Raw genomic sequence first — 25,121 nt, forward strand, 5'->3', positions numbered from 1 at the left:
AGGAACAGTTCAGCGTTAAAAATTGATGGCACTCCTATTGACAAGGCATGAATTCTGCAGCCGGTGCCTTGAGCATCTCCCAACGTATTGCTGGTACACTAAGTATTAAGATTACCCAGTCATGGATGGTTCCTTACCTGCAAATGCATGCTTTCCTTGTGATTTACCGTGATATGTTAAAAAAAAACAAGTTCCTGCATTTTTGCAGCCGTGATAGGGGCGATTTCCCGTACAAGCCGGGTGAACTTCCCAAGCATTGTACAGTCAAACCCGGTTATAGCAAACTGCAATATGCACGACGATTAGTTCGATATATCCAATAGGTCGAAATAGCCGAACCCGCATATAACGAATTTTTCGTTACGAGTTCGCAATACGCGGGAACCCCCCCCCACTTCAGCCCCCTCGTGCAGAAACGAACATAATAAAGTATGACATTGCCATACAGAAAACTATCTATTCATTGCAAGCAATTAAGCCCCTTTCCGCTGTAACTACCTACTTTCCCAAAAAGCGGTGATTCTTGTTTTCAATGTCATTTTGGCGGCGTCAACTAGCGCAGCATTATCTCCATAAGACATCATTTGCATCAGTTGCAGTCGGCGTCCTTCAATATCGAAGCAATATTGGTGGAGTACATTAACTGCCGAAAGCGCTTCATTAGGCATCGGACGGCTTTCCCTCGCGACATCCCCGGCCTCTTCAGTGCTTCCAGCAGCGCCAGTAGCCATGACATCAGCAACGGTGTCGGCGTGCGAGGGGCTCACAGTGAATGCAACGTCGTCGTAGACACTCAGGTAAAAGGGCACTCCTGTCAGCACAACATCGGCAACGTTGGCTAGTTCTTCTTACAGTTCATCGATGCTTCCATCTTAGTCCGGACTGGCTGACTGGGAGGGTTTAATCATGAGAGAGGCGTGTGGGCAATAGTTACGGAAAGTGCCGGGAGTCACATCGCTCCATAGGAAGTTCAACATCTCCATCGTAGCCAGTCAACATCTTAATCGCCGCTTGAGACCATGCATTTTGGCGGCAATTCTAGCTGCGCCGAGTTCGATATATCAGATGTGAACTTCGTTATAAGGAATATGTTTCGCATGTATTTTTGTAACTGAGATTTTTTTGTTCGATATATAGCATAATTCACTCTATCCGGGTTCGTTATAATCGGGTTTGACTGTAGTCCCACACAAGGGCAGAGTGCCAGGCCGGGGAGTCGTTTGTACCTATTTTACCGGTAGGTGCCTGGCGCCACCAAGGCACACGAATGCACATGGTGACTTCCACAGCAACGGCGCTCGGTCAACTTGGAACCGCCTGTGGCAGGACATGGCACCAGACTCTTTCACCCCCCGGCAATGCGGTGTTGTATACTCGGTGACAACTTAAGAACGGCACCAGAAGTTGCCGCTGTGCCTTATCACCGTAGCCGGATGTTTCTCCGCGCGGCGCAAGTAGGGCGTTACTGGGAATATTTTGAACATGGTGGGAGCCGTTTCCGTGATTTTTTGGACTTAATATGTTTATAAACGACTACAGTGACGACAAACAAACTGCGTGAGACAAGGAAGACGATATCACGCATTCATAGCAAACCCCTTTCAAAATGCGCGCGCACTGACATCACGGGTCCGCCGCTTTGGCGGAGTGATACACTACATGAAGTGGTGCCGTTCTTAAGTTGTAACCACGACCGGCTTTAAAGGGACACTGAAGTGATATGTAAACATTGCGGGATTACTAGCGCAAATTGTAGTCCGGAGTCCCCAGGCCATGTTTCGACCACTCTAGGCGCGTTTACGCGATTTTATTTAGTAGAAAAACTAATTCGAAAACGCTGTCCTCCTCTCTTTACGCTCGCCCATTTTCTGTGGCGTTTTCGTGTGACGTCAGGAGGGGATGAGCTGGCAATTGGCTGCGCCACGGCTGCGCTACTGCACGGCTCCCCGGCCGACAGAGTCAGTCGGCCCAGCGTTTCGTCCGCCGGCCGCCGGCGGGTCGTCGCAATCAAGGAGGTTAAAAAAAAATTGCTTGGTCGCAATTCGTTCGCTTAGTTGAAACGAAGCCAGGACACGTTTGTGAATGGAAGAATGTGCCTTTCTTTACTTGGTTTGTTTGTACACTGTATCTAGCTCCAAGTCAAGCTCGCTTCACACAAGCGCTGCACATGCGACGCTTCGCTGACTGGTTCGCCAGTAGGAAAATATAAGGCCTCTTGAAGGCGGGAGAAGAGTCAGCGAAGTCAATATAGGTACTAAGCAAATAAAATCAACTGATATTTTTACCGTACAGCGTAAAACTAGGGCGCGGGAAGCACTTTTTTGCGCTGGGCGAACAAGCACAGCGGTCAGCAGCACGACTACGCATCTGCGAACGCTTTTCCGTCTACGAAATGCAATTGCTAGACGTGAGCTACTGTGGAAACTCGGGCGACGCTTACTGCACGATCGCAGTACAACAAATAGTCACCTAAGCGGCTTGAAATGCCAAAACTAAATAGAAGTGTAAACCGGTTGTACAATATATACACTATATTAGCAAGGTCTTCCCGTCCCGCTCCGTAGCCTAGCAGTTTGAGGCGCTAGGAATTCATTGCAAATGTTTTGCGCGTCACGAGTTCGAATCCCCGCGGGTACGTGCTTTTTTTTTTGTAAGTTAACTTTTTTGTTTTCCGCCGATGTTTTCTATATTGAGTTCACCTTTTTTGGGGCCGCAACGTTCATGACTACACCAGTGGTGTTAACTTAGCGAGAAAGTCGCTAAATTTAGCGGGTTTTCAGTCGTGCTAGCGACAATTCTATCTCTTTTGAGTCTTAGCGACTTTTTTGGAGACTTTGAGAAATTGAATTACAGTGTGCTAAACAGGCATAAAATATTGTGAAACAGGGTAGTGCTCGGAACAAGCTTCGAAAAGTGACGCCAAAACAGGATCAAGCCTTTGTGGCGCTGCGATCTTTAGCGTGCAATGCGGCCGCAGGTGGCCGTCAGTAGCCGTTCCAAGCACTCAGCCAGTCAAAAACAAAATCTCAAAAAAAAAAAAGTAATCATCATCATCATTGCTTAGCGACTTTTCGTTATAATTGGCGACTTTTAGGAAGCGTCCTGGCGACTTTGCCCCCCCAAAAGTTAACAGCACTGGACTACACGAACTAGTTCAAAAAACGCGCGCAGGCTGGCACTGGCGCGCTAGCGAGTTCTCGTTGGCGTGCTGTTGCCATAAGCACCGACTGCTTGCAGGCAGTGGGTACAGGCCAGAATGAACAGACCCTTGGCCTGGTGCGAACACGCTTTTTACGATACAGGCATGAGGGAGGCAAGCTCCAAATATGGGGGAAAAGCGCATGACATTTGGGCGTGTGCGGGTACGCGGAGGGCGTTCATGCACTGCGTAGGTCTCGGCTAGTGAATGCTACGACTACAAGCCGTCCTGGGAGGCTTATCTTGTGCATTTTACAGCCGACAACATGGCAGAAGCGCGGTACGATGATTACTGAGATATTGAGAATGCCCATCCAACAAAGCCATTGGTTATGTTTTACAGAACCGAAACCGAAACCGAAACTTGTGTGATTGCTAACCTTGGGCATCGTCCAATCACGGCGCCCCTCCTCTCAACGTCACAGCCTTAGTTGGTGCGACCGCCGCAAACCGCGCATGGTAGTTTTTCTTCTTTCGCGCTTTGTAAAATAATTACCGATTTGTCAACCGGATAAACGATGAAAAGTGTGCTAATTTGAGCCAGTCTACGCAGTGCAAGCAAAAACGGGAGCTTGACAAATTTACTTCAGTGTCCCTTTAAAAAGCCGTCGTGGTTGTAACTGAGTATAGAAGGCTGGGGGGCCCCACCAGACGGACAAGGGTCAGGGTCCCCTCACAAGGGTAAAGGCAGCTTTCCAGGTGTGAATTCCCCTTTCAAGGGTCTGCACTCGTCCAGGGATGCCTGTACCCATTAAAGAAACCGGTGGGTGCCCGGCGGTACCACGATTCGAACCCAGTACCTCCTGCATATGAGGTGAGTGCTGTACCTTTGAGCCGTCGCTGCGGTTTTGTGATGTGTGATCAAGGGACATATAAAGTGGAAGATATATTGATGACGGCTCCTAGAGAAATTCAATTTTCTAATGTTGGTCAGCTAGACTTTACATGTCTTCCATTTTTTGTCCCCCACCCCCTGCTAATTTTGCAACCCCAATTTCCAAGTAAATATTGCCCATATTTCTTGAGTTTCAGCTTTTCAAAAGTGCAATTCATGGTGAAACTCACAACGAGGCCATTAACGCTACACTTCATAATGCATGCGTTGAAAACCGGTGGACAATAACTACATTCTTTCTGAGAATAATATGTTCTGAATTTAATTAACTTTCTCACTTATGCCTTTTTGCCGCTAAAAATAAAATGCCCTCAATGAGTGTGTTACATCCACAGCATTAATAAATGTCATATGAACTTGCGGTATAAATGTAACCAGTGCTTTATTTTGAGAGCTAGGGGTTTCATGCAGAACTGCGAGTTGGGTGCGTTGGTAAAGGTTTGTATTGGGAAATGTGCAAACAACACTTCGACAAGGAAGAAGACAGGATGGAGCGCTACTAGCAACTGAAAAGTTGAATCACGAACACACATACATATACAGTAAAAGCTCGTTAAATCAAACTTGAAGGGGACCATAAAATTGTTCTAATTAGTGGAGTTCGAATTAGCGGGTGGGCGCTAGAATGAATAAACATTGCGCCACACGGTGCGGGCCGACCACGAAGAAGCCACCTCTGTAATTGTTATCATGAATTATGCGCTACTACCTACACGTTTATGGCACGTGATTTCGTAAATAATATTTATGGAGCTCAAACAGTGAACAAAATTAATTGATGAGTCAGTTATACCCCACAGAAACAGGCACTGACATGCATTCATGGAAGAAGCGAGCTGTAATGTCGAAATAATGACGCTGTTATGCTTGGAAATGCTTTTATTTACATGACAGAGTCGAGGCAATCAAAATTAAAAGTAATCAGTCGATTACTTTTACTTTTGGCCAACTTTTGGGCCGACTTCTTCTGGGAGGAGCGGTGAAAGCCAGGGAATCCCAGTTCGAGTTAGCCATTCTGGACACCGACGCATTCGAATTATCGGGATGAATTCACCCCCATTGAAATTTACAAGGCTGTGCCGGGACAATGGCATCAGTTTGTATTAACTGTGAGTTCGAATTAGCGAGCTTTTACTGTATACACACAATCAAACCCACCATCATCCCATAGTGTAAATTACAGTCTACCATGCGGCAAGATAGTGGGGAAACAAAAAAAAAACTAAGTAATCATATAATCACACCACACATGTACAAACCTAGAAGCAAACACAGCGCACACTCCATGAGCCTTTCTTTAACGAAGCGACTTACACATGTATCTCCTTCTTTCTTAATGCAAAATGCTTCCATAATCTCTCTTGTGGCTCGCTTTTTCCGTTTTTCTAGAATGAGTGTCTGTGGCAACTCCGGACGGCACGTACAGTACTCATGGCTGCAACTGGGCTTATCATCACTGTGGGTGTGCGCCAGCTCTGGACGGCCCGTGCACTCTCTGCAATGCAGGGATGGCTAAATGTGAACATGGTTCCCCTTTCAGCAAGCTCTGATGTTTGCAAAGGTGAACGTTAAGGCAGCGGCCCATCTGTCCTATGTATTTCTTACCACACTTGAGAGGGATGCTGTAAACGTCTTTATGACACCCTACAAATTTTGTACTGTGTTTTACTCCACAGCCTTTCACCCCTTTATCTTCTTTGTTCGCTAACCTTTTCACCGCTGGGCAAGTCGTGGTCAATTTCTTTTGGGCTGAAAACAAGACTCATACCCCACTTCTTGATGCCACTTTCTTCAGGCAAGGTGAGATACTATGGAAGTATGGAATGACCGCTATCTTATCAGTCTCAAACCCTGCTCCTTTTTCCCTTCCCACAGCCGCACTTCCAGTCTTCTTGATCTCTCGACAATTCTTTTTACAGGTTAAAAGAACCGATTCATGTGGGTGTCTGGCTGCGCTTAATTAACCTGTCTACTTGGGCAGCGACACTCCGTTCTACAAACTGTTCGCAGGATTTGTTCAAGGCCGATTTTATGTAAGAAAAGGTCACACCATTCTTCACCTGCTTCGAATGGGCCGATTCATGGCTGAGTAACTTCTTGGTCGACCTAGGGTGGAGCATCAGCATGTTTGATGGGCAGAAGCTTAATTAATATATCCAAAAACTGGATTTCAGGTTGCTTGGGTACTTCAAAAGTGTACTCAAGGCCCAAGCCTTTTTTCTTGAAGGTCATCATGATTTGTAGAAGGGTACTGCAATGTTGAGTATCTTTTACTAGAAGGTAGTTGTCAACATACCTAAACAACTTGAGATTCATGTCAACCGACTCATTATCAATAGTTCTGTCAACTTTGCTTAGAAAAATGTTACAAATGGCTGGGGCAACATGAAACCCAATGGAAATGCCTGCTTTCTGCACATACACTTTTTAACCCAGCCCCACTAGAGTAGACTTCAGATAGAGTGCAAGCAACTCTAAAAAACCTTCAACCAACACCCCACTGGCATTTGAAATGCCACTTCATCATTATCTTCAAGGATGCAGTCCTTCACACTTTGTAGCAAAGGAGTGTGTGGGATGGAGTAGTACAGATCAACTACATCTAACCCCACCACCATCACAACGTTGATTGCCACCTGCACCTGCAAGATTTGGGTAACGTCTCGGTACACCCGAGTGTTGTTGTGCACCCCTGAGGTGCAAACTTTTAATGGGTTGTTCACTCCCACACATGGAAACAGTAGATACTCAGCGAAAAGTAAGCATCGGAGTGGGGCCATCAAGTTCGCTTTTTGAAAGATTGCCTGCAAGTGGCCTGCTACCGGCAAGGTGGAAACGACTACCGCCACTTCGAAGAGTGGACAACGCTGTCGGAGAGCGCCACGGAAATCCTGTGGAACCAGCTGCAACTGAACCTACCGTAAGAAAAGAGACAAAAGGGAAAAGAAGGCACGGTCCTGGTCCTGGGGAGTCTTTAACTACACGACCGACACAGGACGCTTCTGCAACATGGACCAAAATTCTGCATAGAACCAATTCTCCAGCCCACCGGAAAGGTGGAGCTGTCTAGGACTCTGGCCCGCCAAGTGAAGGAGGAAGGAAAACCGAGGTGTGTTACAAAATGCGTTAACATTTTCGCCTCTGGAGATGTAAGACAAACGCTTTCTGGTGGTTTCAGACGTTTGATAAGGTTTTTGAGAAATAGTGGCTCTCAAATTGTGGTTTCCAATTAAGGAGGGTTTTTTTGTTGTGATGCCAGAAGAAACGTTCCTCGAGAAGGCCTTCTCAAAAAGGGCCTTTTTTTAGAGGCTTTTTTCACGGTAAAAACCCACAAGCCTGAGCTTCTGTTCCACCCCATTGTTTCGGAAAAAGGGTCATGGCCGCACCTGCTTTCTGGGTATTAGAAAAAGCATTTGGAATAGCTTTGGCTTTGTGATCTGTATTTGGTTCCTAACTCCATGGAAGTTGTACAGTACCTGAGGATCGATGGTGTGAAGGTTCATGATTAGGGTTGCCACCTGCCCGGTTTTGAACCGGCCCGGCCGGTTTTTTAATCAGCAGGCCAATTGCTGGTCCACACTTGAAACCGACCATCATTGGCCAGTTTTTTGGCCCTCGTGACATGATTATGTCTGTTTTGGCGTTTTATAAGCATCAATTCAACAACTAAGACGACAAACATGTGTCGACAAGCTGCGCAAATACATGTGAGCAGAGAAAATACGCGGGCGAGCGCGCTCCCTGAGATGGAGGGGGACATAAGGGAAGAACGAAACAACGAAATGCGGCCGCGGCCGTCAGCAATTGCGATTACTTTGCAGTGAAGCACATACAGAGCAATAACCAAGCTCTCAATCACTTTCAGTACAAACGTTATGTTGATTTCTCTCTAAGAAAACGCTACAATATGTCAAAAACAAAAAACATGGCGTCTTTTTTTTCAACAAAAATTAAACATTCTATATACCACGCCCCACCACCCCCGAAGGGTTGGTTTTTTTTTTCGAGGAAAGGTGGCAACCCTATTCATGATGCTTTCAGCATAGATGTAGTTGATCTGTACTACTCCATCCTCCACGCTTCTTTGCTACAAAGTGTGAAGGACTGCATCCTTGAAGATAATGATGAAGTGACGTTTCATAACGCCAGTGGGGTATCGGTTGAAGGTTTTTTAGAGTTGCTTGCACTCTATCTGAAGTCTACTCTGGTGAGGTGGGTGAAAGAGTGTACATACAGAAAGCAGGCATTTCCATTGGTTCTCGTGTTTCCCCGGTCCTTTGTAACATTTTTCTAAGTAAAATTGACAGAACTATAGAAAATGAGTTGGTTGACATGAATCTAAAGTTGCTTAGGTATGCTGACGACTAAAAACTCAATGTTGCAGTACCCTTGTAGAGGTCATGATGACCTTCAAGAAAAAAGGCTTGGGCCTTGTGTGCACTCTTGAAGTACCCAAGCAACGTGAAATCCAGTTTTTAAATGTATTAATTAAGCTTGTGCCCACCCAAACATGCTGATGTTCCACCCTAGGTCGACCAAGGAGTTACTCAGCTACGAATCGGCCCGCTTGAAGCTGATAAAGAACGGTGTGGCCTTTTCTTGCATAAAATCGGCCTTGAACAAACCCTGCGAACACTTTGTAGAATGGAGTGTCGCTGCCCCGGCAGATAGGTTAAGACCAGCCGGACACACACATGAATTGGTTCTTTTGGCCGGTGAAAATAATCGTCGAGAGATTAAGAAGACTGGAAGCGTGGCTGGGGACAGAGAAAAAGGAGCATAGTTTAAGACGGATAAGATAGCGGTCATTCCATACCTACATGGTATCTCACATCACCTGAAGAAAGTGGCATCAAGATATGGGGTGTGCGTCGTGTTTTCAGCCCAAAACAAATTGACCACGACTTGCCCAGCGGTGAAAAGTTTAGCGAACAAAGAAGAAAAAGGGGTGAAAGGCTGTGGAGTAAAACACAGTACAAAATTTGTAGGGTGCCATAAAGACGTTGTTTACAGCATCCCTCTCAAGTGTGGTAAGAAATACATAGGACAGATGGGCCGCTGCCTTAATGTTTGCCTTCATGAACATCAGAGCTTGCTGAAAGGGGTACCATGTTCGCATTTAGCCATCCCTGCATTGCAGAGAGTGCACGGGCCGTCCAGAGCTGGCGCACAAGCACAGTGATGATAAGCCCAATCGCAACCATGAGTACTGTACGTGCCGTCCGGAGTTGCCAGACGCTCAATCTAGAAAAACACAAAAAGCGAGCCACAAGAGAGATCATGGAAGCATTTTGCATTAAGAAAGAAGGAGATACATGTGAAATACCCCTGAAACACGGCAAATCTAATGTCATTCAAACTGAATGACATTAGCTGTTAATGACATTCGGCTCGGCCGTGCGGGTCTACACGGCGGAACAAATGTCGTTTGATTGTGATAGTGGTGACGATTATCGAGCTCGCAAAGCCGCAAAATTACATTTCAAGCGCATCTAGAATGTTTTCACACATAATATTTAAAAAAGACTTAACAAACGATTATTTTTGAAAATAAAAACAAGAAAACCACCGATTTAGGTGACATCAGTAGACATCACACGCTGAGATAAGTCTGCAAAAAACCTGGATTAGGGTAGCGCGCGCACTGGGGACGAGATTTTCCTGTTTTGTTATTACTTGTTTGTCTTTCTTTATTTGAACAACAACACAAAGAATAAAATATAAGTTAAATGACAGTTGTTAGAAACAGTATTCTTTGGTTTATTACTGAATTTTCATGTATAGGCATGCGCTACTGCTGTCGAGGCTCCTCATTTGGCCACAAGCTAGGTTCGGGACCTCAGTTAGCCAGTAAATGTCATTCACCTCAAATGTTATTCGGTATTCTCGTGTAGCGCCGAACTAACGACATTTAGAGCGAATGACATTTGCTGTAAATGTCATTAGATCTGCTGTGTGACAGGGGTATAAGTCAACCGTCTGCCATGTTATCAGATGCTGAATTTGCTTTGTTAAAGAAAGGCTCATGGAGTGTGCGCTCCGTTTTCTTCTGCGTTTCTACATGTGTGGTCTTGTTATATACAGTTTTTTTTGTTTCCCCGCTATCTTGCCGCTTGGTAGACTGTAATGTGATGACGGTGGCCTTGATTGTATGTATATGTGTATGTGTGTTCGTGATTCAACTTTTCAGTTGCTAATAAAGCTCTGTCCTGTCGTCTTCCGCGTCCAAGTATTGTGCGCGCTTTTCCCAACATGAGGGGTTTTATGACTTTTTCAAAAATTTGCAGCTTGATTCTGCCTCCTTTTTAAAATATCTTGAATGTCTTTACTTGTGCACATATCTAAAGAAGGGTTAGTGGGGAGGGTGTAAGGAGAGGATCCCCAGGACCACAGGTGAATCGAGAGTGCTACTTTTGGCTCTCTTTTAGATGCGACGCATCTCTTTAACTCGCCTTGTCCCGCGTCGTTGTCGCGGCGTAGTCCGCATCCTCGGCGCGGCAGCTGTGCACTCCGCCGCTCTCACCGCAGCGCCACCTGTGCGTCAGCGCGGTCAGCTTGCTCCCGTCGCCATGCCAGCTGTGCGTTATCGCGCAGCTTGGGCTCGCGCTTGCGCTCGGTTAACACATGCGCATGCGCTGCTATGCGCTGCTATGCGCTGCTCTCTCTCATTCTGCTGCATATAAACGCGGTAAGTGCGCCGCTCCGCTCATTCGTTCCACCGCCGGCGCTCCGATGACATCGTCCGATGATTTGTATGACGCAACGGCAACCCTCGATGCGTCGCATCTACCCCATGGTTCCCCTCGCGGGAAGATGGTGTAAATTTTTCCCTCTACCCTCCCCCGAGCCGAGCAACAGACACTGGTGGGAAAGAAATTGGCTCAAGCTACCTTCGTTGCCTGGATACTCCACAGCAGCTTGCAAATTAGTATAGTCATTTTAGAGCCGAGCCGATTACATGCAGCAGCAAATTTATCGGTTAACAATACAGTTCACAGCCTTGAATTGTCAGGAACATTATGAGGATCTGTTGAGCTACAATCCTGAGGAACAGAGATCACAAGAGTGGCAAGCAACAGCGTTTCAGTGTTCGGCAGTTGCAGGCAACTGCAATACAGTGGAACCCATTTATAGCGAACTGAAATATGCACCGCGATTAGTTCGATATATCCAATAGTTCGATGTAGCCGAACCTGCCTATAACGAGCTTATTGTTACGAGTTCGCAATCCGCGGGAGCCCCCCGCCCCCCTCACCAACTCCGCCATCCGCGTATGCAGAAACGAACACAGTACAGTAGCCATTACCATATAAAATAATCCATTTATTGCAAGTAATAAAGCTACTTTCCGCCTTAACTGCCCACGTTGCAAAAAAAAGTGGTGATTTTTGTTTTCACTTTCGTTTTGGCGGCTTCAACTAGCATAGCATTCTCTACACAAAACATTGTTTGCACCAGTTCAAGTCTGCGTCCTCAAAAATCTAAGAAGCATTGGCGGAGCACATCGATTGCCGAAAGCGCTTCATTATAAGCGTCAGACGGATTTCACTCGCGACATCATCGGGAACGCTGGCGAGCTCTTCCCAGAGTTCACCGATGCTGCTGTCTTTCCGGACTCGCAGACAGGGCGGGTTCCGTCGCGAGTCCCGCGCGTCGGAAACAGTTACGGAAAGTATTGGGCGTCACGTCACTCCGTGTGAGGCGCAATGTCTCAGTCGTGGCTCTTGCTTCGTGGTCGCGGCCAATCCACATCTCAATCGCCGCTCCGAGATCATGCATTTCGGCGGCCATTCTAGGCGCCCAGAGTTCGATATATCGGATGTGAACTTCTATGTAAGGAATATGTTTCCTATGTATTTTCGTAACTGAAATATTTTTGTTCGATATATAGCATATAATTCGCTCTATCCGGGTTCGTTATAGCCGGGTTTGACTGTATAAGACACATGTGGACGCGCAAAGTAAATAGCAATCTTTTCTATTACCTCTGGCTGGGCCCATGGCTGACTTGGTTGTAACAACTATATTTATTTCAGGCGTCATCCCCTAACTTGCAATACTAAAAAAATACGAAATATCGTACAGCAGGTTCATTTGACTCCCAGTGTGCATGCTAGTCCAGTCTGATTTGATTACCGATAGTAGACTCACCTACGGGGGTCACAAACTTGGAGGCCCACTAAAAGGGTTCAACTTAAATTGAGGACGACTCAGCGAGCAATAAAACGGAAGATGATAGGTGCAACGTTACGGGACACAAAGAGAACGTCAAGTGAGGGTCAGGGAACAAACGCATGTTAAGGACGTATTGGTAGAAATTAAGAAGAAATGGGCGTGAGCAGGGCATGTAATGCGAAGGCAAGATAACCTTTGGTCATTAAGGGTAACATAGTGGATTCCTAGAGAAGGCAAACATGGCAGAGAACGTCAAATGAGGGTCAGGGAACAAACGCATGTTAAGGACGTATTGGTAGAAATTAAGAAGGAATAGGCGTGAGCAGGGCATGTAATGCGAAGGCAAGATAACCTTTGGTCATTAAGGGTAACATAGTGGATCCCTAGAGAAGGCAAACATGGCAGGGGGAGGGAGAAGGTTAGGTGGGCAGATAAGATCAAGAATTTTGCAAGGATAAATTGGTTGCAGTTAGCACAGGACTGGGACAATTGGAGATCTATAGGAGAAGCCTTTGCCCTGCAGTGGGCGTAGACAGGCTGATGATGATAATGAGTAGACTCAGACTGGGACTATTAATAATTAATGAATTAACTTGACATAAATAACAGTAGATGATTGACGGTACACAACTGTGAAGCCCACAGTATGCTGCTTCTGACAGTGAATTGAGGAAAAACTATTGGTATACAGCAGTGAAACCTTGTTAATCGGAACTTCAATAGTTCCAATTTATTGATAGTGTTCGAACTGTACGGTTTGGTCTGGCCAAGTCTCCATAGAAGTCTATGCATAGAAAAACCTGTTAATTGAAACATGAATAGGTTCCGCTACGGATAATTAGAACTACACCCCACCACGCCGGCCAGTTGGCATCTGATGAACGGCCAGAGAAACGCACCCACTGCGTACACACGAGGCTTAGGTGCAAATGGAGAAAGAAGGTGAAATCGGGTTTAAAACCACCTGAAATCCCCTGGCGTACATTTTGAAAGACGTGCTCTTCGTGGATTACGTCACTATGGAGGCGAGTGCAGTGGTGTGAGGTGCGCTGACGGATTAGGACATCATTTCTCAGGATGTCACGCAGAACCTGCCGCTGCCAGGGATGATGAGGAGGACGACCACGGAGCACTGGTGCGGACGTCGTCTCGGAAATGAAGGGCAGTTCAAATGCCATTCATCTCTTCTTCAGTTTTGAAGAAGGCGAGGAGTAGGCGTTCCGCTACATTCGCTCAGACCGAACAGTGCCGGCAAGTCGTCTTCAAACTGCAATCACAGACGTCTTCAAGCACCAAATTGATGCCCTAATGCATTCCAATCGCAGTGTACGGTTGTTATGCTGCACTTTCGTTATTTTGAACTTTCCTTGATTCGAACCAAGACGACGTCCCCTAGCAGTTTGAATTAACGAGCTTTTATTGTATTATCAGTTGTTGACTGTGAGGAAACTATCAACATACTACGCAATAGCCAGCTGTAGTAAAGGTACGAATAGAAATTTTGATGCACAGTCGAACATGTCAGGAGTTAAAGTCCATTAATGGAGTCTCATCTTATAGAAACATCACTGAAAGAACAAAACCGCATAATTATCGAGAGAACTTCCGGAAATTGTTGGATTGCTCAGGAGATAACAGAAATATACTTAACAGAGTCATCATCCTCACATTGAAAAAACAGCGCGGTACAACGAAATACACAAGGAAAAAAACCAGACAGGACATCGCTCGTCCTGTATGGTTTCTTTCCTTGTGTATTTCGTTGCACAGCACTGTTTTTTCATCATGTCGATGTACCAACTCACCCAACTTTCTATCCTGCTGCAGTATCATCATCCTGCTTGCACCCACTGCAGGACACACGTACGTCTCTATGATGTTCCTACAGCCGCTCCTGTCTCATCATGATGCCTTAATTCATTCTTTGTTTCCAGATTTATTTTTTTATTCCATTCCTCCATCCCTTCATCTACTTTTAGTCCCGTCTCTCAGTAGCCACTCTGTAAACCTGATGGTCCCCCCATTGCCAGTTCCCTGCCAGTTTGTTCCTTGTCTAATCAGCATGCCATCTCCTCCCCCATTTCTCATCCCCGGTGTTTGGCTGCAACCTTCCCAAGCATAATCATCTGTGACAGGTGGTGCTTTGAGGTCTCGGAGGTGAGCCTTGGCTAATGCTTGTTTCTTCCTGCTTAAGTTGCTTTTTGTATTTCTGACCACTTTTCAGGCTTTCTGCAGCCCCGTATATTTACTTGGCTCATTAAATATTTATTGCATTTGTTATTTCCTTTTTGATGTCCACTGACGGGGTAGGGCCTATTTTTGTCTTGTTCACCTTTGTATATTGCCAAATTGCCCCCTGTCCTGTTTCCCCTTCTGTACATTCTGAGATATACGTCTAATTGTTTGCTGTACAACTCCGTGCCTGTCTGACTATCAGCATTGGATGTGCAAAACACTTTCATTGAATTTCTCACCTAGTGCCCCTTGCTTAGTTCCTCAGGTCTTCCTGAAACAGATGCGCCACCCTACCTTGTGTCCTAGCCTAAGGCTGAGGTAGATCCCATTCTGTTGAAACGCTTGCCTGCAACCAATTCTCCCCATTGCCCTCTTGACGTCTCTCATTTCGAACCTGAATTCCCCACTGCAGTTCTCAATCTCGGTGTTAGCAGGTATGCTGCGCTGCCCTCAGTGTGCACGCCCTACCTGGGCCCTACGCAGACTGCAGTCAGCACATTTGGTGCCATCGCCCTCAGTTCCTTCAGCCCCTGTGCTATCTCCTGGCCAATATTTCCCTCCAGAACATCACAACTCCCTATTGCAATCACTACAGGGTTGCTACCTTGGACCAACATGGCCACTAGGTGGTACATGGCCACCTCAGCATGCTTGTTACCTCCCACTCTTTCCATTCCAGCTGCGCCTCACTTAGCCATGTTCGAGCCCCCGTAAATATAATGCTACATGCCACATGCCACTCTCAACGACCAGTTTTTCCAGCCTCTTCAGCACATTGGCATAGCTGTCACCCTCCCTAGCTCCCCAACCTTTGTGCCGCCTAGGCGCATGGCTCTGCTTTGTCGCCTGGGCCAAGGTTGCTCATCATTTTAAAGACTTGGGCTAACTAAATGTGAAAATTTTGCTTCTCTATGTACATCTGTCTGTGTGTCTGTCACTCGAATCAGCAAGAAATGCTACTGACGAGTAGTAAGTTCCTAACCCACTGGGCATTGGTGATAAGAGCAGTGGAGAAGGGGGAAGGATGCTATATTTGCGGTGAGCGCGACCACGCGCGGCGCTGCAAAGCCCACCTTAGTGACGTCGGCTTAGGGATTCTCGCATTTGTCGTCTGCTTCGCTCGGGCTCGCTGTCCCTGCTGTTTCTTTGCGCTCGGTAGATGTCTGATGCTTGTCCGCACCAGATTTTGCATGTGCGTAACTTTTTATCATAATAATAGACTTCAAATTGTGCACACTAGCACAAGGCGTGAGTTAAAGTATAGTTTTGGATACCGCTATGGATGAAACATTGCCGGCGTCGCCCCATTCCTTCCGAAGCCAGTCCTGTGCGGAGCGCGAAGAGTCGGACCTAGGCGTCAGCGTCTGTATTAAGCAATCTTTCGAACGAAGGGAACAGTCAGCTGCTAGTAACCGACAAACACAAAAATACAAGACCAAAACAAATTCAATGCCTTCAGGGCTGTTGGCTTTGGCAGAGGGCATTAAGATCCCCGGAAATCAAATTTAATGTAGACCAGTTTTTGCAACCTTGCCAAATGCTCAAAAGTATTGTACCACATCACTTTACGTTGTCATAACATGAAAGTATGCTGACATGCACTATGGTGCGCAACAAATGTAGGTTGACTTCTAAATAACTTACTGTGTGTACAGGCGCGTGCTGGTTTTTTACCAGGCTTCTAACCAGTACAAAGGTAATTGAGCAAAGCGAGCCACATCTATGGTAAAGATACAGTAGCACTATATTTGTTGAGACGTGGAGGGATATTTCGCTACATCTCCAACAGCCATATCTTCCCAATATTCAGGTATGCGTTATATGAAAACTGCGCTCAAGAGGAGGAGAAGGAGAAAACTTTAACAGTAAAATCAAGCTGATTAGTGGTTTGGGTCCTCAGTTTAGGACAAGAGAGTAAGAGTAATTTCCTTCAGTTCATAGAACGGCACCCCGAGAAGACCAGGATTTATTCTTTACGCCGTGGAAGGGTTTGAAAACAACAAAGATCTGCTTCGAAATATTCATTGGTTTCGATTCTGGTAATATATGCACATTTTCTATTTATTACCTTAGTTAGCCAGTATATAATGCCTCCATAACCGTAATCATGTCATCAGAGGGCACGGCGGACCCATGAACGTACTGCTCTTCTTCGTACAGGTCACGCTGCTGACTATCGTCGATCGTGAGCCGCCCGGCAATGCATCAGGGGCAACAACAGTAGTACCTGGATCTGCGCATGGCCCCATGGCTAATCTTCTGCCACGTGGCATGGGGACACAGCCGGACTGGAGTGCGATAGCGGCGCCACCGTCTCTGGAACATAAAGCCAGCTACATCGAAGGAAGGCTCAGAGGGCACGGCGGGACCACATCGGACGGACCCATGAACGTACTGCTCTTCTTCGTACAGGTTCGTGCAAGATATGCAAAGTGTTTCCGCAGTGATGAAAGATGTATTGTTGTCCTGCCGTGCCCGGCGGTGTGTTATTCTTTACTAGATGAAGCATGCCATGTTCTCTTGATACTACTGGCTGGGGATGTCGAAACAAACCCTGGTCCTCTTGACAAAGATACTGACTTTGATAAGTTCCGTGAACTTTTGAACGACATGAAAACAAGCTTGCAATCTTCAATTGATAACATTTCAACATCCCAGTCACAGTTGGAAGCGTCAATGAACGATCGGTTCCTTGAATTAAATAGTACACTCAGAACCTTAACGCAGCACACAAAAGAAATAGTTCAACTAAAGACTGAGATTGCTTCCCTGAAGAAGGTGGTTGCGGAACAACAAACTAAGCTGATTGAGTTGGAAGATAGAAGTCGTCGACGTAATCTTATAATTTTTGGCATTTCTGAAAGGGATGACGAAAACACTGGATCGTTAAAACAAAGAATTCTTCACGAAGTGTTTCAACAAAAACTGAACGTAACCGCTACTACTGTTGAAAGAATTCACTGGATAGGTAAAAAATCTGCCAGTAAACCTAGACCAGTTATATTGAACTTTTTTGACTATAATGAAAAAATGGAGGTTCTCAAGAATTGTTCTAAACTAAAGGGCACAAACATTTCTGTCAATCACGACTTCTCAAAGGCTACAATAACGAAACGTTCCAAGTTGTGGCAATATGGAAAACAGTTCAAGGAGCAAGGCCACAAGGTGGCGCTTGATTATGACAGACTGCGAGTAGATGACAATGTATACGTGTGGGATGAAACCCTGTGCCAACCCAGGTGCGTCTACGAAAAGAACCGGGAGATAACGTCTAGTTTGGGTGCAGGTACATCGCAGGCCATGAACACTGCAGCTACTAATTCTGTAAGAACAACCAGTTGATCCAAGCGGAAGCAACTGCGGATAACTCTAATGAACGCACGAAGTCTTGCCAATAAATCGGCTGAACTGGAGGAAACGCTACTTCTTTACGATCCACACATTTTGGCTGTTACAGAAACGTGGCTTAGGCGGGATAGAGAAGGACGGGGAGGAGGTGTGGCTCTGATACTGAAAAACGACATTAATTGCTTCTTACTCGAAGATATACCCAACCATGAAAGCGTCTTTTGTCAGCTTAGCTACCGCAGTGTTTCTTTTCTGTTCGGTGTCGTGTACAGGCCACCAAAAAGCTCAGTCGAGTATATGGAATTGCTCTCTGGCTATCTCGAGCGTATGCTGAGGGGCGGGCAAAAATTTATTCTAACAGGGGATTTCAACCTTCCCACAATAGACTGGAATACACTATCTGTATCTACGTCACAGGATAGTGCGAGCGCGCAAATTCTTCTGGAAATTCTTTTCTTTCATAACTTAAAACAGCTAGTCATGGCGCCTACACGTGTTGCTGACAACACACAATCGATACTCGACTTGGTTTTCATCAACATTTTTCAGGACAATTGCTTCGTTGAGACTACAACCGGCATTGCCGACCACAAATTGGTCCACGTTACATTAAACGTACATAAAGAAGAAGTGGCCTCTGAGGTTAAAACGTATCGTGATTTTCTTAGGGCTAACGACGAGTCGATTCTTGATTATCTGCATTTTTCTTTGCCAGATTGTGCACGCGGTGGGGACGTCTAATTACTGTGGGATCAATTTAAAAAGATTGTCATGCACTGCATAAATGAATATGTACCGATCCGCCGAAAGAAAACGCAACGACAGAACCCATGGATTACGCGAGAAATTATTCATTTAAAACGGCGCATTCGTCGGAGACGAAAACGACCAGCTCAGAATCAGAATTGCCATGAACTACGCTGTTTAAAGGATGAACTGACGTTGAAGTTACAAAATGCACGCTCAACATTTTACGAACAAACACTTCCTTCTTTCTTGAAAGAATCCCCTGAGAAGTTTTGGCGTTTTCTTTCTAATTCTAAACATACCGTTGATCAACTAAGAATTGATGGTACTGTTACCAATAATCTTCAGAGTATTGCGAATGCATTAAACAAATGTTTTCAAACTTCCTTTACGGAGCCCGATTTACACAGCTCACAAGACTCGATACCCGCTTCTTTTCTCGGTATATCACCGATGGATAATGTTACTACAGTCGAGCACGGATATATCGAACACGGGTATATCGAATTATTGTCTATATCGAACTCATGAATTATCCCCTTGAAAATTCTGTGTAAAAGTATAGGAATTCGTACGCTTATATCGAACGGTATTTTTCCCGACATTGGGTATATCGAACACCGCACGAGCTGGAAGGTGCTCTTCGGCGGTCGCTGCACCCCCGATTTCCGCGGTCGCTTAGTGCCTTCGCCGAAACCCGACAGGGACAGAAGCCGGGGTGTCGGAGCGTCATGCTGCCTTCTCATGGATAACTGCTCGGCCAACCAAACCACCTGCGAGCTCGACAACATCGAGCTCAAGTTTCTGCCTCCGAACACAACAGCCAGGCTGCAGCCGCTCGACCACTCGACTAAGTCGTTCAAGGTTGGGTACAGGAGGCGACTCCTCGATAGGCTTTTGATGAACATCCGCGTGGGCACCGAGCTTAAAGTTGACCAGCTGGGGGCCATACACATGATGACGGGGGCCTGAAACAGCGTAAAGCAGAGCGTGGCCAACTGCTTCCGGAAGGCAGGCTTCGTGACGGCCGAACTTTCGGAAGCTTGCGAAGACGACGACGACGACGAATAGGGCATGGATTGGACGACACGTTTCGCGAGCTGTCGTCCCTTTTCCCGGCTGCTGTTCCAGCCAGACTGTCCGCCGGCGACTTCGTGAACGCTTACAGCAATGTTTGGGCTGTTGCGAGCGTCGGTGACGAGGATATCGTAGCTGCGGTTGCAGGAACCCAGGCTGATAGCTCGAGTGGCGAAGATCGTCCGGACGTGGATGCGGCTACACGATCGCACTCCGCCGGTGAACTGGCGGCTGCATTCAGCTTGATTCTACGTAGTTGCGGCGACATGGGAGGAACTGGGCTGTCACACCTGGATAGCCTCGAGAAGATCGAGACCAGCGTCTTTAATTCCATGTATACAGGACGAAGAAGCAGGCCAAGATCAGCGATTTCTTTTCACACAAATAAAGCATTCTGTTGCGTCGTTAGTGCGGAATTAGTTGTCATTCTTGAATGCGCCGATCGGTACGTGGTCGTCCGCCACAGGTGAGGTCTCAAAGCCCATATTTTTTATATCGAATTTTTTATATATCGAACTATTTCGCGATCCCTTTGGAGTTCGATATATCCGTGTTCGACTGTATAACCAAGGAAGGCATATTTTCCTTGCTATTAAAAATTAATATTAGAAAATCAAGTGGGGCTGACAATATACCTACGGCATTTCTGCAACGGTACTCCGAACTAGTCTCCGAGTACCTCTGTGTACTCTTTAACGCCTCTCTTCATCAGTGTATGATACCCAGCGACTGGCTAACAGCCAAGGTTGTACCAGTATTCAAATCCGGGGATAAATTAGATCCTAACAATCACAGACCAATCTCACTAATAAGTGCATGTTGCAAAATATTCGAACACATAGTAGCCAGCCACATAATCCAGCACCTCGAGTCAAAAAATTTTTTGTTCAATATCAGCATGGTTTTCGTAAGAATGTTTCTACTATAACTCAACTGGTGTCTGTAATTCATGACTTCACATCAGCTGTAGATAACCACCTTCAAATTGATGCAGTGTTCTTGGACTTATCAAAAGCATTTGACCGTGTGCCACATAAGTTGCTTCTTGACAAATTAAAAGAAATTGGGCTTCCAGATAGGCTGGTCTACTGGATTGAAGCATATTTACTGAATCGTACTCAGTTTGTTCAATGTAAATCTGGTATTGCTGGTATTGTTGCTGGTATTGCTGATACCGTTACTGTGAAACTGTTCGCTTATGACTGTGTTGTTTATTCGGTTGTTAATGATATCTCAGGCCAGATGGTGTTAAATGAGAGCATTTGTAAACTTGCGGACTGGTGCGATCGGAGAAAAATGCGGATCAACTTTACTAAAACAGTATGCATGACAATAACAACAAAGCGAAATCCTCTACCGTATGTGTACAAAATTGGTGAACAAATTACTCAGAATGTCTCATCTACGAAGTACTTAGGTTTAACGATTAGCAACAATCTTAAATGGGATGCCCACATCGACAATATCTTCGCTAAAGTGTTCAGAAAACTATGCTTTTCGAAACGGAAATTGAGAACATCATCAAAAAAGGCAAAACTTGAAGCCTATCGCACTCTCATCAGGCCAGTCCTCGAGTACGCCTCCATTGTATGGGACCCTTTCCATTCCAAAGATATTGCCAGGGTTGAGAGGATACAACGATTGGCGGCAAGATTTATAATGCATGACTACCGATCCTCTATCATCTGTTACAAACATGTTGCAGCAGCTGGAATTGGAACCACTTCACCTGCGTCGACAGGTTGCAAGGCTTAAATTTTTTTTTTCTGCTGTATAACAGTAAAACTGGTTTATGCAGAGATATGTATGTACATCCCGCACCAAGATCAACCAGATTAAATCACTCTAAAGTTGTACGCCCCTACTTTAGCCGAAGTAAGCGCTTTCAAATGTCGTATTTCCCCCGCACAACTGAACAATGGAACGCGCTACCTGAATGTATTGTCCAGTGTACTAATGTTAACTGTTTTGAAAAATTGCTTCTAACACAGTTACTATAACCCTCTCCTGCTAGGGCAGCAGTGCTGCCTGCAGTATTTGTAAATAAATAAATAAAAATAAAAAATCATTGTTTGGGTGGAGAATCAGTTCATTATGATAACAATGGTTACGATAGAAATTCGGGGCCCAAATGCCACCTTCGAGTACTCTGGACAACGTTGTCTGGGGCGCAATCGCGGTGCGTTAGCACAAACCTTCTCATTGTATTTGCATGTGAATAAACAACGCACACTGCGGATATGCACCTTCTTGTACGCAGCCATAACGAAAGCCAGTTTGTGAAGGGAATGAATGCTAACAGCCTGAAGAAAATATCCACACGAACGTTGTGAGCCTCCCAAACACCTCCTAATAAGGTTTGTGACGGTGCAGAAAAATTAATGCGTCGGGCACAGAAAAAAACATTCATCTTGTACAAATCAACAACAACGAAAGAAATAGAAAACAGCCGCTTTATTTCCTGCTGTACGATGCGCATGTAGGGGCCCGCTGCTTGGTACGGAGCATTAGACTCTTGAGTCTTCATAAGAGCATCTCAAAAATACTGTAGGGAAGCATACGCATTTTGAATACTTATCAAGGAGCTCTGAGCACTGAGTCTCGCGAATAAACTAGAAAGGACGAGTTACACATGATCATCTGACCGATGCTTTGAAGAAAGTTGTTCTCTCTCTCCTAGTGTGTTGCAAACTTGTGGGGGATACAGCTTGAAATTATTCAGATGTGTCAGAAGCTGGCAAAAATAACTAAATTACTATAAATACGCCTTTGTAATGCACAAAAGCATCAAAGTGGGCTATTTCTAGCACAGGCACTGCTGCCTCTTACAGAGTGTAGCAGACGATAGCGGCGCGAGTCCCTAAGCTGACGTCAGAGCCAGGGGGCGCCAGTTAAATATCTCACCGCATATAGAGAGTTGGGGAAAATAGAGGTGGGAGAGGGAGAAGAGGACCATAAGAGTGCAGCACGAAGGCGATGGGGAGGACTTGGAAAGGAATGTCAAAGTGAAGGGAGGAGTGCAATTAAATTGGGGGATAATGACAGGGAGGGAAAGGAGAATTGGCAATGGTAATGAGGTTATAGGAGGAAAAGGTGAATAGCGGTGCATCAGAAGAGAAAAAGGATGGAATGAGAGCGGGATGGAGAGAGTAAAAGAAAGAGGGGAGGACAAAAAAGTGGAGTGGAGGAGGCTCGGGTCAGGGTCTGGGGAGAGTAGGATGAAGAAGAGTGCTGCAAGAAGAGGATGTAGACTGATTGATTGATTGTGGGGTTTTGACGCGGCGACGCTACACAGGTGGCGAGACACGCCGTAGTAGAGGGCTCCAGATTAATTTTGACCACCTGGGAATCTTTAACACGCGCCAAAATCTCGAAAACAAGGGCATTTTCGCTTTTCGCCTTCGTAAGAAAAGCCGACACTACGGCTGGGAATTGAACCTACCTCCTTGGGCTCAGCAGTACAACGCCGTTGCCACTGAGCCACCACAAAGAGGGTTTAGAGGGAATGACTTTAAAGAGAATGAAGTAAGTGGGAAGAAGTGCGACTAGGGTGGGAGAATGTGAGAGGGAGGAGGAGGGCAGAGAGGAATTTGAGGTGATGGCATTTGAGGAGGGAGAGGGGTGAATGGGTGCAGCAGAGGACTGAAGGGGGAGGAATAGTTGGATAGAGAGAGAAGGAAAGAGAGGTGGAGGCAGGTGCAAAAGTAATGAATGGCTATGTACGTGATTGAGGAGGAAAAAGGAATGGTGAGGCGGGACCAAACGAGTGTTAACTGGGAAGTGGAAAATGTAGGAGAGGGCAGTAGTGAAGGAAAATGGAGGAGGGAGAAGCTATAGGAAAAGGGAGATGTATGGGAAAGGGAGAAAGGGAGATAGGGAAGGGGAAGGGGTGAAGAGGAATAGTTGAGGCGAATAGGAGGATTGGAATAGGAACGGTGCATATGAGGCGGCAGGGAAGAGAGAAACATCAGGGAGAGGAAGGGTACAGTAGATGATCGGAGAGGAGGGGAAGGGGGGTGTAAGAGGGTTGTAGGGAAAGAGGAAGATGAGAAAGCTATGGTTGAGTCAGGTGCGGTAAAGGCAGGAGGTAAGAGATACAGGGGGAGGTGACTTGGATGAGGAAGAAGGGAACAATGTGTGGTTTAGGAGAGGGTGAGGATGGAGACGCAGGGGCGCCCAATTTTTCCTCGGAAAGGACGATTCTTCTAGCTTGCTCTAACTGTCGCTCAGCTGCCTTGCGGTCGTCGGGTTCGCTAGTAAAAGCGCTGTCTCTTAGCTCGCGCAGTGTTGTCCGCCTTATACCACTCTAAGACGCGAGACAACTGAGCAGAGACGACACGTACCTGCGCCTTGCGCTACCTTTGCGCCTACTAACCACCACGCTGCACCAGCTACACCTCCACTGAAGAAAACCTCAACCAGTGATAAAGGAGCGTGCGTTCAGCTTTCGCAATGCTACAAGCACCTGTCGGCTTTGCGTTGTCTTCCGGCTGTTTGCTCCCTCGCATTGGTGAAGCACAAAAAACGTCCATGCGAAGGCGGTGGCGATGCCATCTATTACCGTTTCTGGAATGTTTTAAAGAGTGAATACATTCGCACTGCATTAACGGCGTGGATCGTTGTTCGTCAGACGAAATTTTCAGGACTGCTCTCACACCACCGAAGGCTGTGTAAAATCGGTCGTGCGCTCCGCGGTTATCAGGCGTAGCGCTTCGCGGCTCTTATGTGTCATACAAGCGATGGCCGCGGCAGTCTTTTTCGGGGATAACGCCATAATTTTGTAACTAGCAGCAGACCAGCAGACGATAGCATGGCGGTGGTGGCGGCCGGGAAGGCGATAACGCAACACAGATTGCATTGAAGGAGAGAGCTCAACTATATTACTAAAAGCGATTGAAAGAAATAAACAGATACGATAACAAAGATTGTGTGATATTCTCTAACTCAACATCCCCCTTTCGCTCGCTTTTGGATCAACGTTACTCGATCGCCTTGTGGTGTTGACGCCAATTGCCGCGAGTAATGAGAACCGTGAATGTTGAGCATGCAAAAACGAAAAAAAAAAACTATAGAAGAAATGTATATTTGCACCAGCACATTTCGCGCATGTCATTAGATGAACGGACGTGCACGACCAAACGCTTTGTACACTAACAGACCTACCGGATTCGACAAGAGAGGGAAAAAACGGGAAAGCCGAGCAGAGGCCCTCGGCTTTCTCACTCACAGATCGATGGTCTCAGATTATTCGGTCAGCGCGCAGCACATCTACAATAGTGCCCAAAGTTCAAACGTTGGTACATATGCCAACAGCTGCAAGTTGACGAGCGAAAGCGGCGCGAAAAGGAAGAGAGACTCCCGTATCTCCCCGCCGCGGCCCGCGGCCATGGAGAGAAGACGGCCGGCCGCGACTCTCGCCACCACGGCGCTGCGGTTGCGAGTTGCG

General features: G+C 46.2%; 2 protein-coding genes across 2 annotated transcripts in view; one reads left to right on the top strand and one right to left on the bottom strand.

The window, feature by feature from the left end:
- Positions 1–25,121, bottom strand: part of LOC144141451 (glycosyltransferase 25 family member-like) — a 263,290-nt gene that overhangs the window by 125,754 nt on the left and 112,415 nt on the right. The window lies entirely within an intron of this gene.
- On the top strand, positions 16,775–17,865 carry LOC144174497 (uncharacterized). Its single transcript, XM_077703227.1, has 2 exons — positions 16,775–16,915; positions 17,258–17,865. The coding sequence occupies exons 1-2, from the start codon at positions 16,775–16,777 to the stop codon at positions 17,843–17,845; spliced, it is 729 nt and encodes a 242-aa protein (XP_077559353.1). The 3' UTR covers positions 17,846–17,865.

The sequence above is a fragment of the Haemaphysalis longicornis genome, unplaced genomic scaffold (assembly GCF_048455015.1).
Source record: "Haemaphysalis longicornis isolate Haplotype H1 unplaced genomic scaffold, Haemaphysalis longicornis Haplotype H1 scaffold_1, whole genome shotgun sequence".
In the NCBI taxonomy this organism is placed as follows: Eukaryota; Metazoa; Arthropoda; class Arachnida; order Ixodida; family Ixodidae; genus Haemaphysalis; species Haemaphysalis longicornis.

Bases quoted from the DNA above. Each gene is read 5' to 3' on its own strand.
- LOC144174497 (XM_077703227.1), top strand. From the start codon at position 16,775: ATGGGGACACAGCCGGACTGGAGTGCGATAGCGGCGCCACCGTCTCTG. The intron at 16,916-17,257 runs GTTCGTGCAAGA...GTTCAACTAAAG, and splicing joins TACTGCTCTTCTTCGTACAG to ACTGAGATTGCTTCCCTGAA.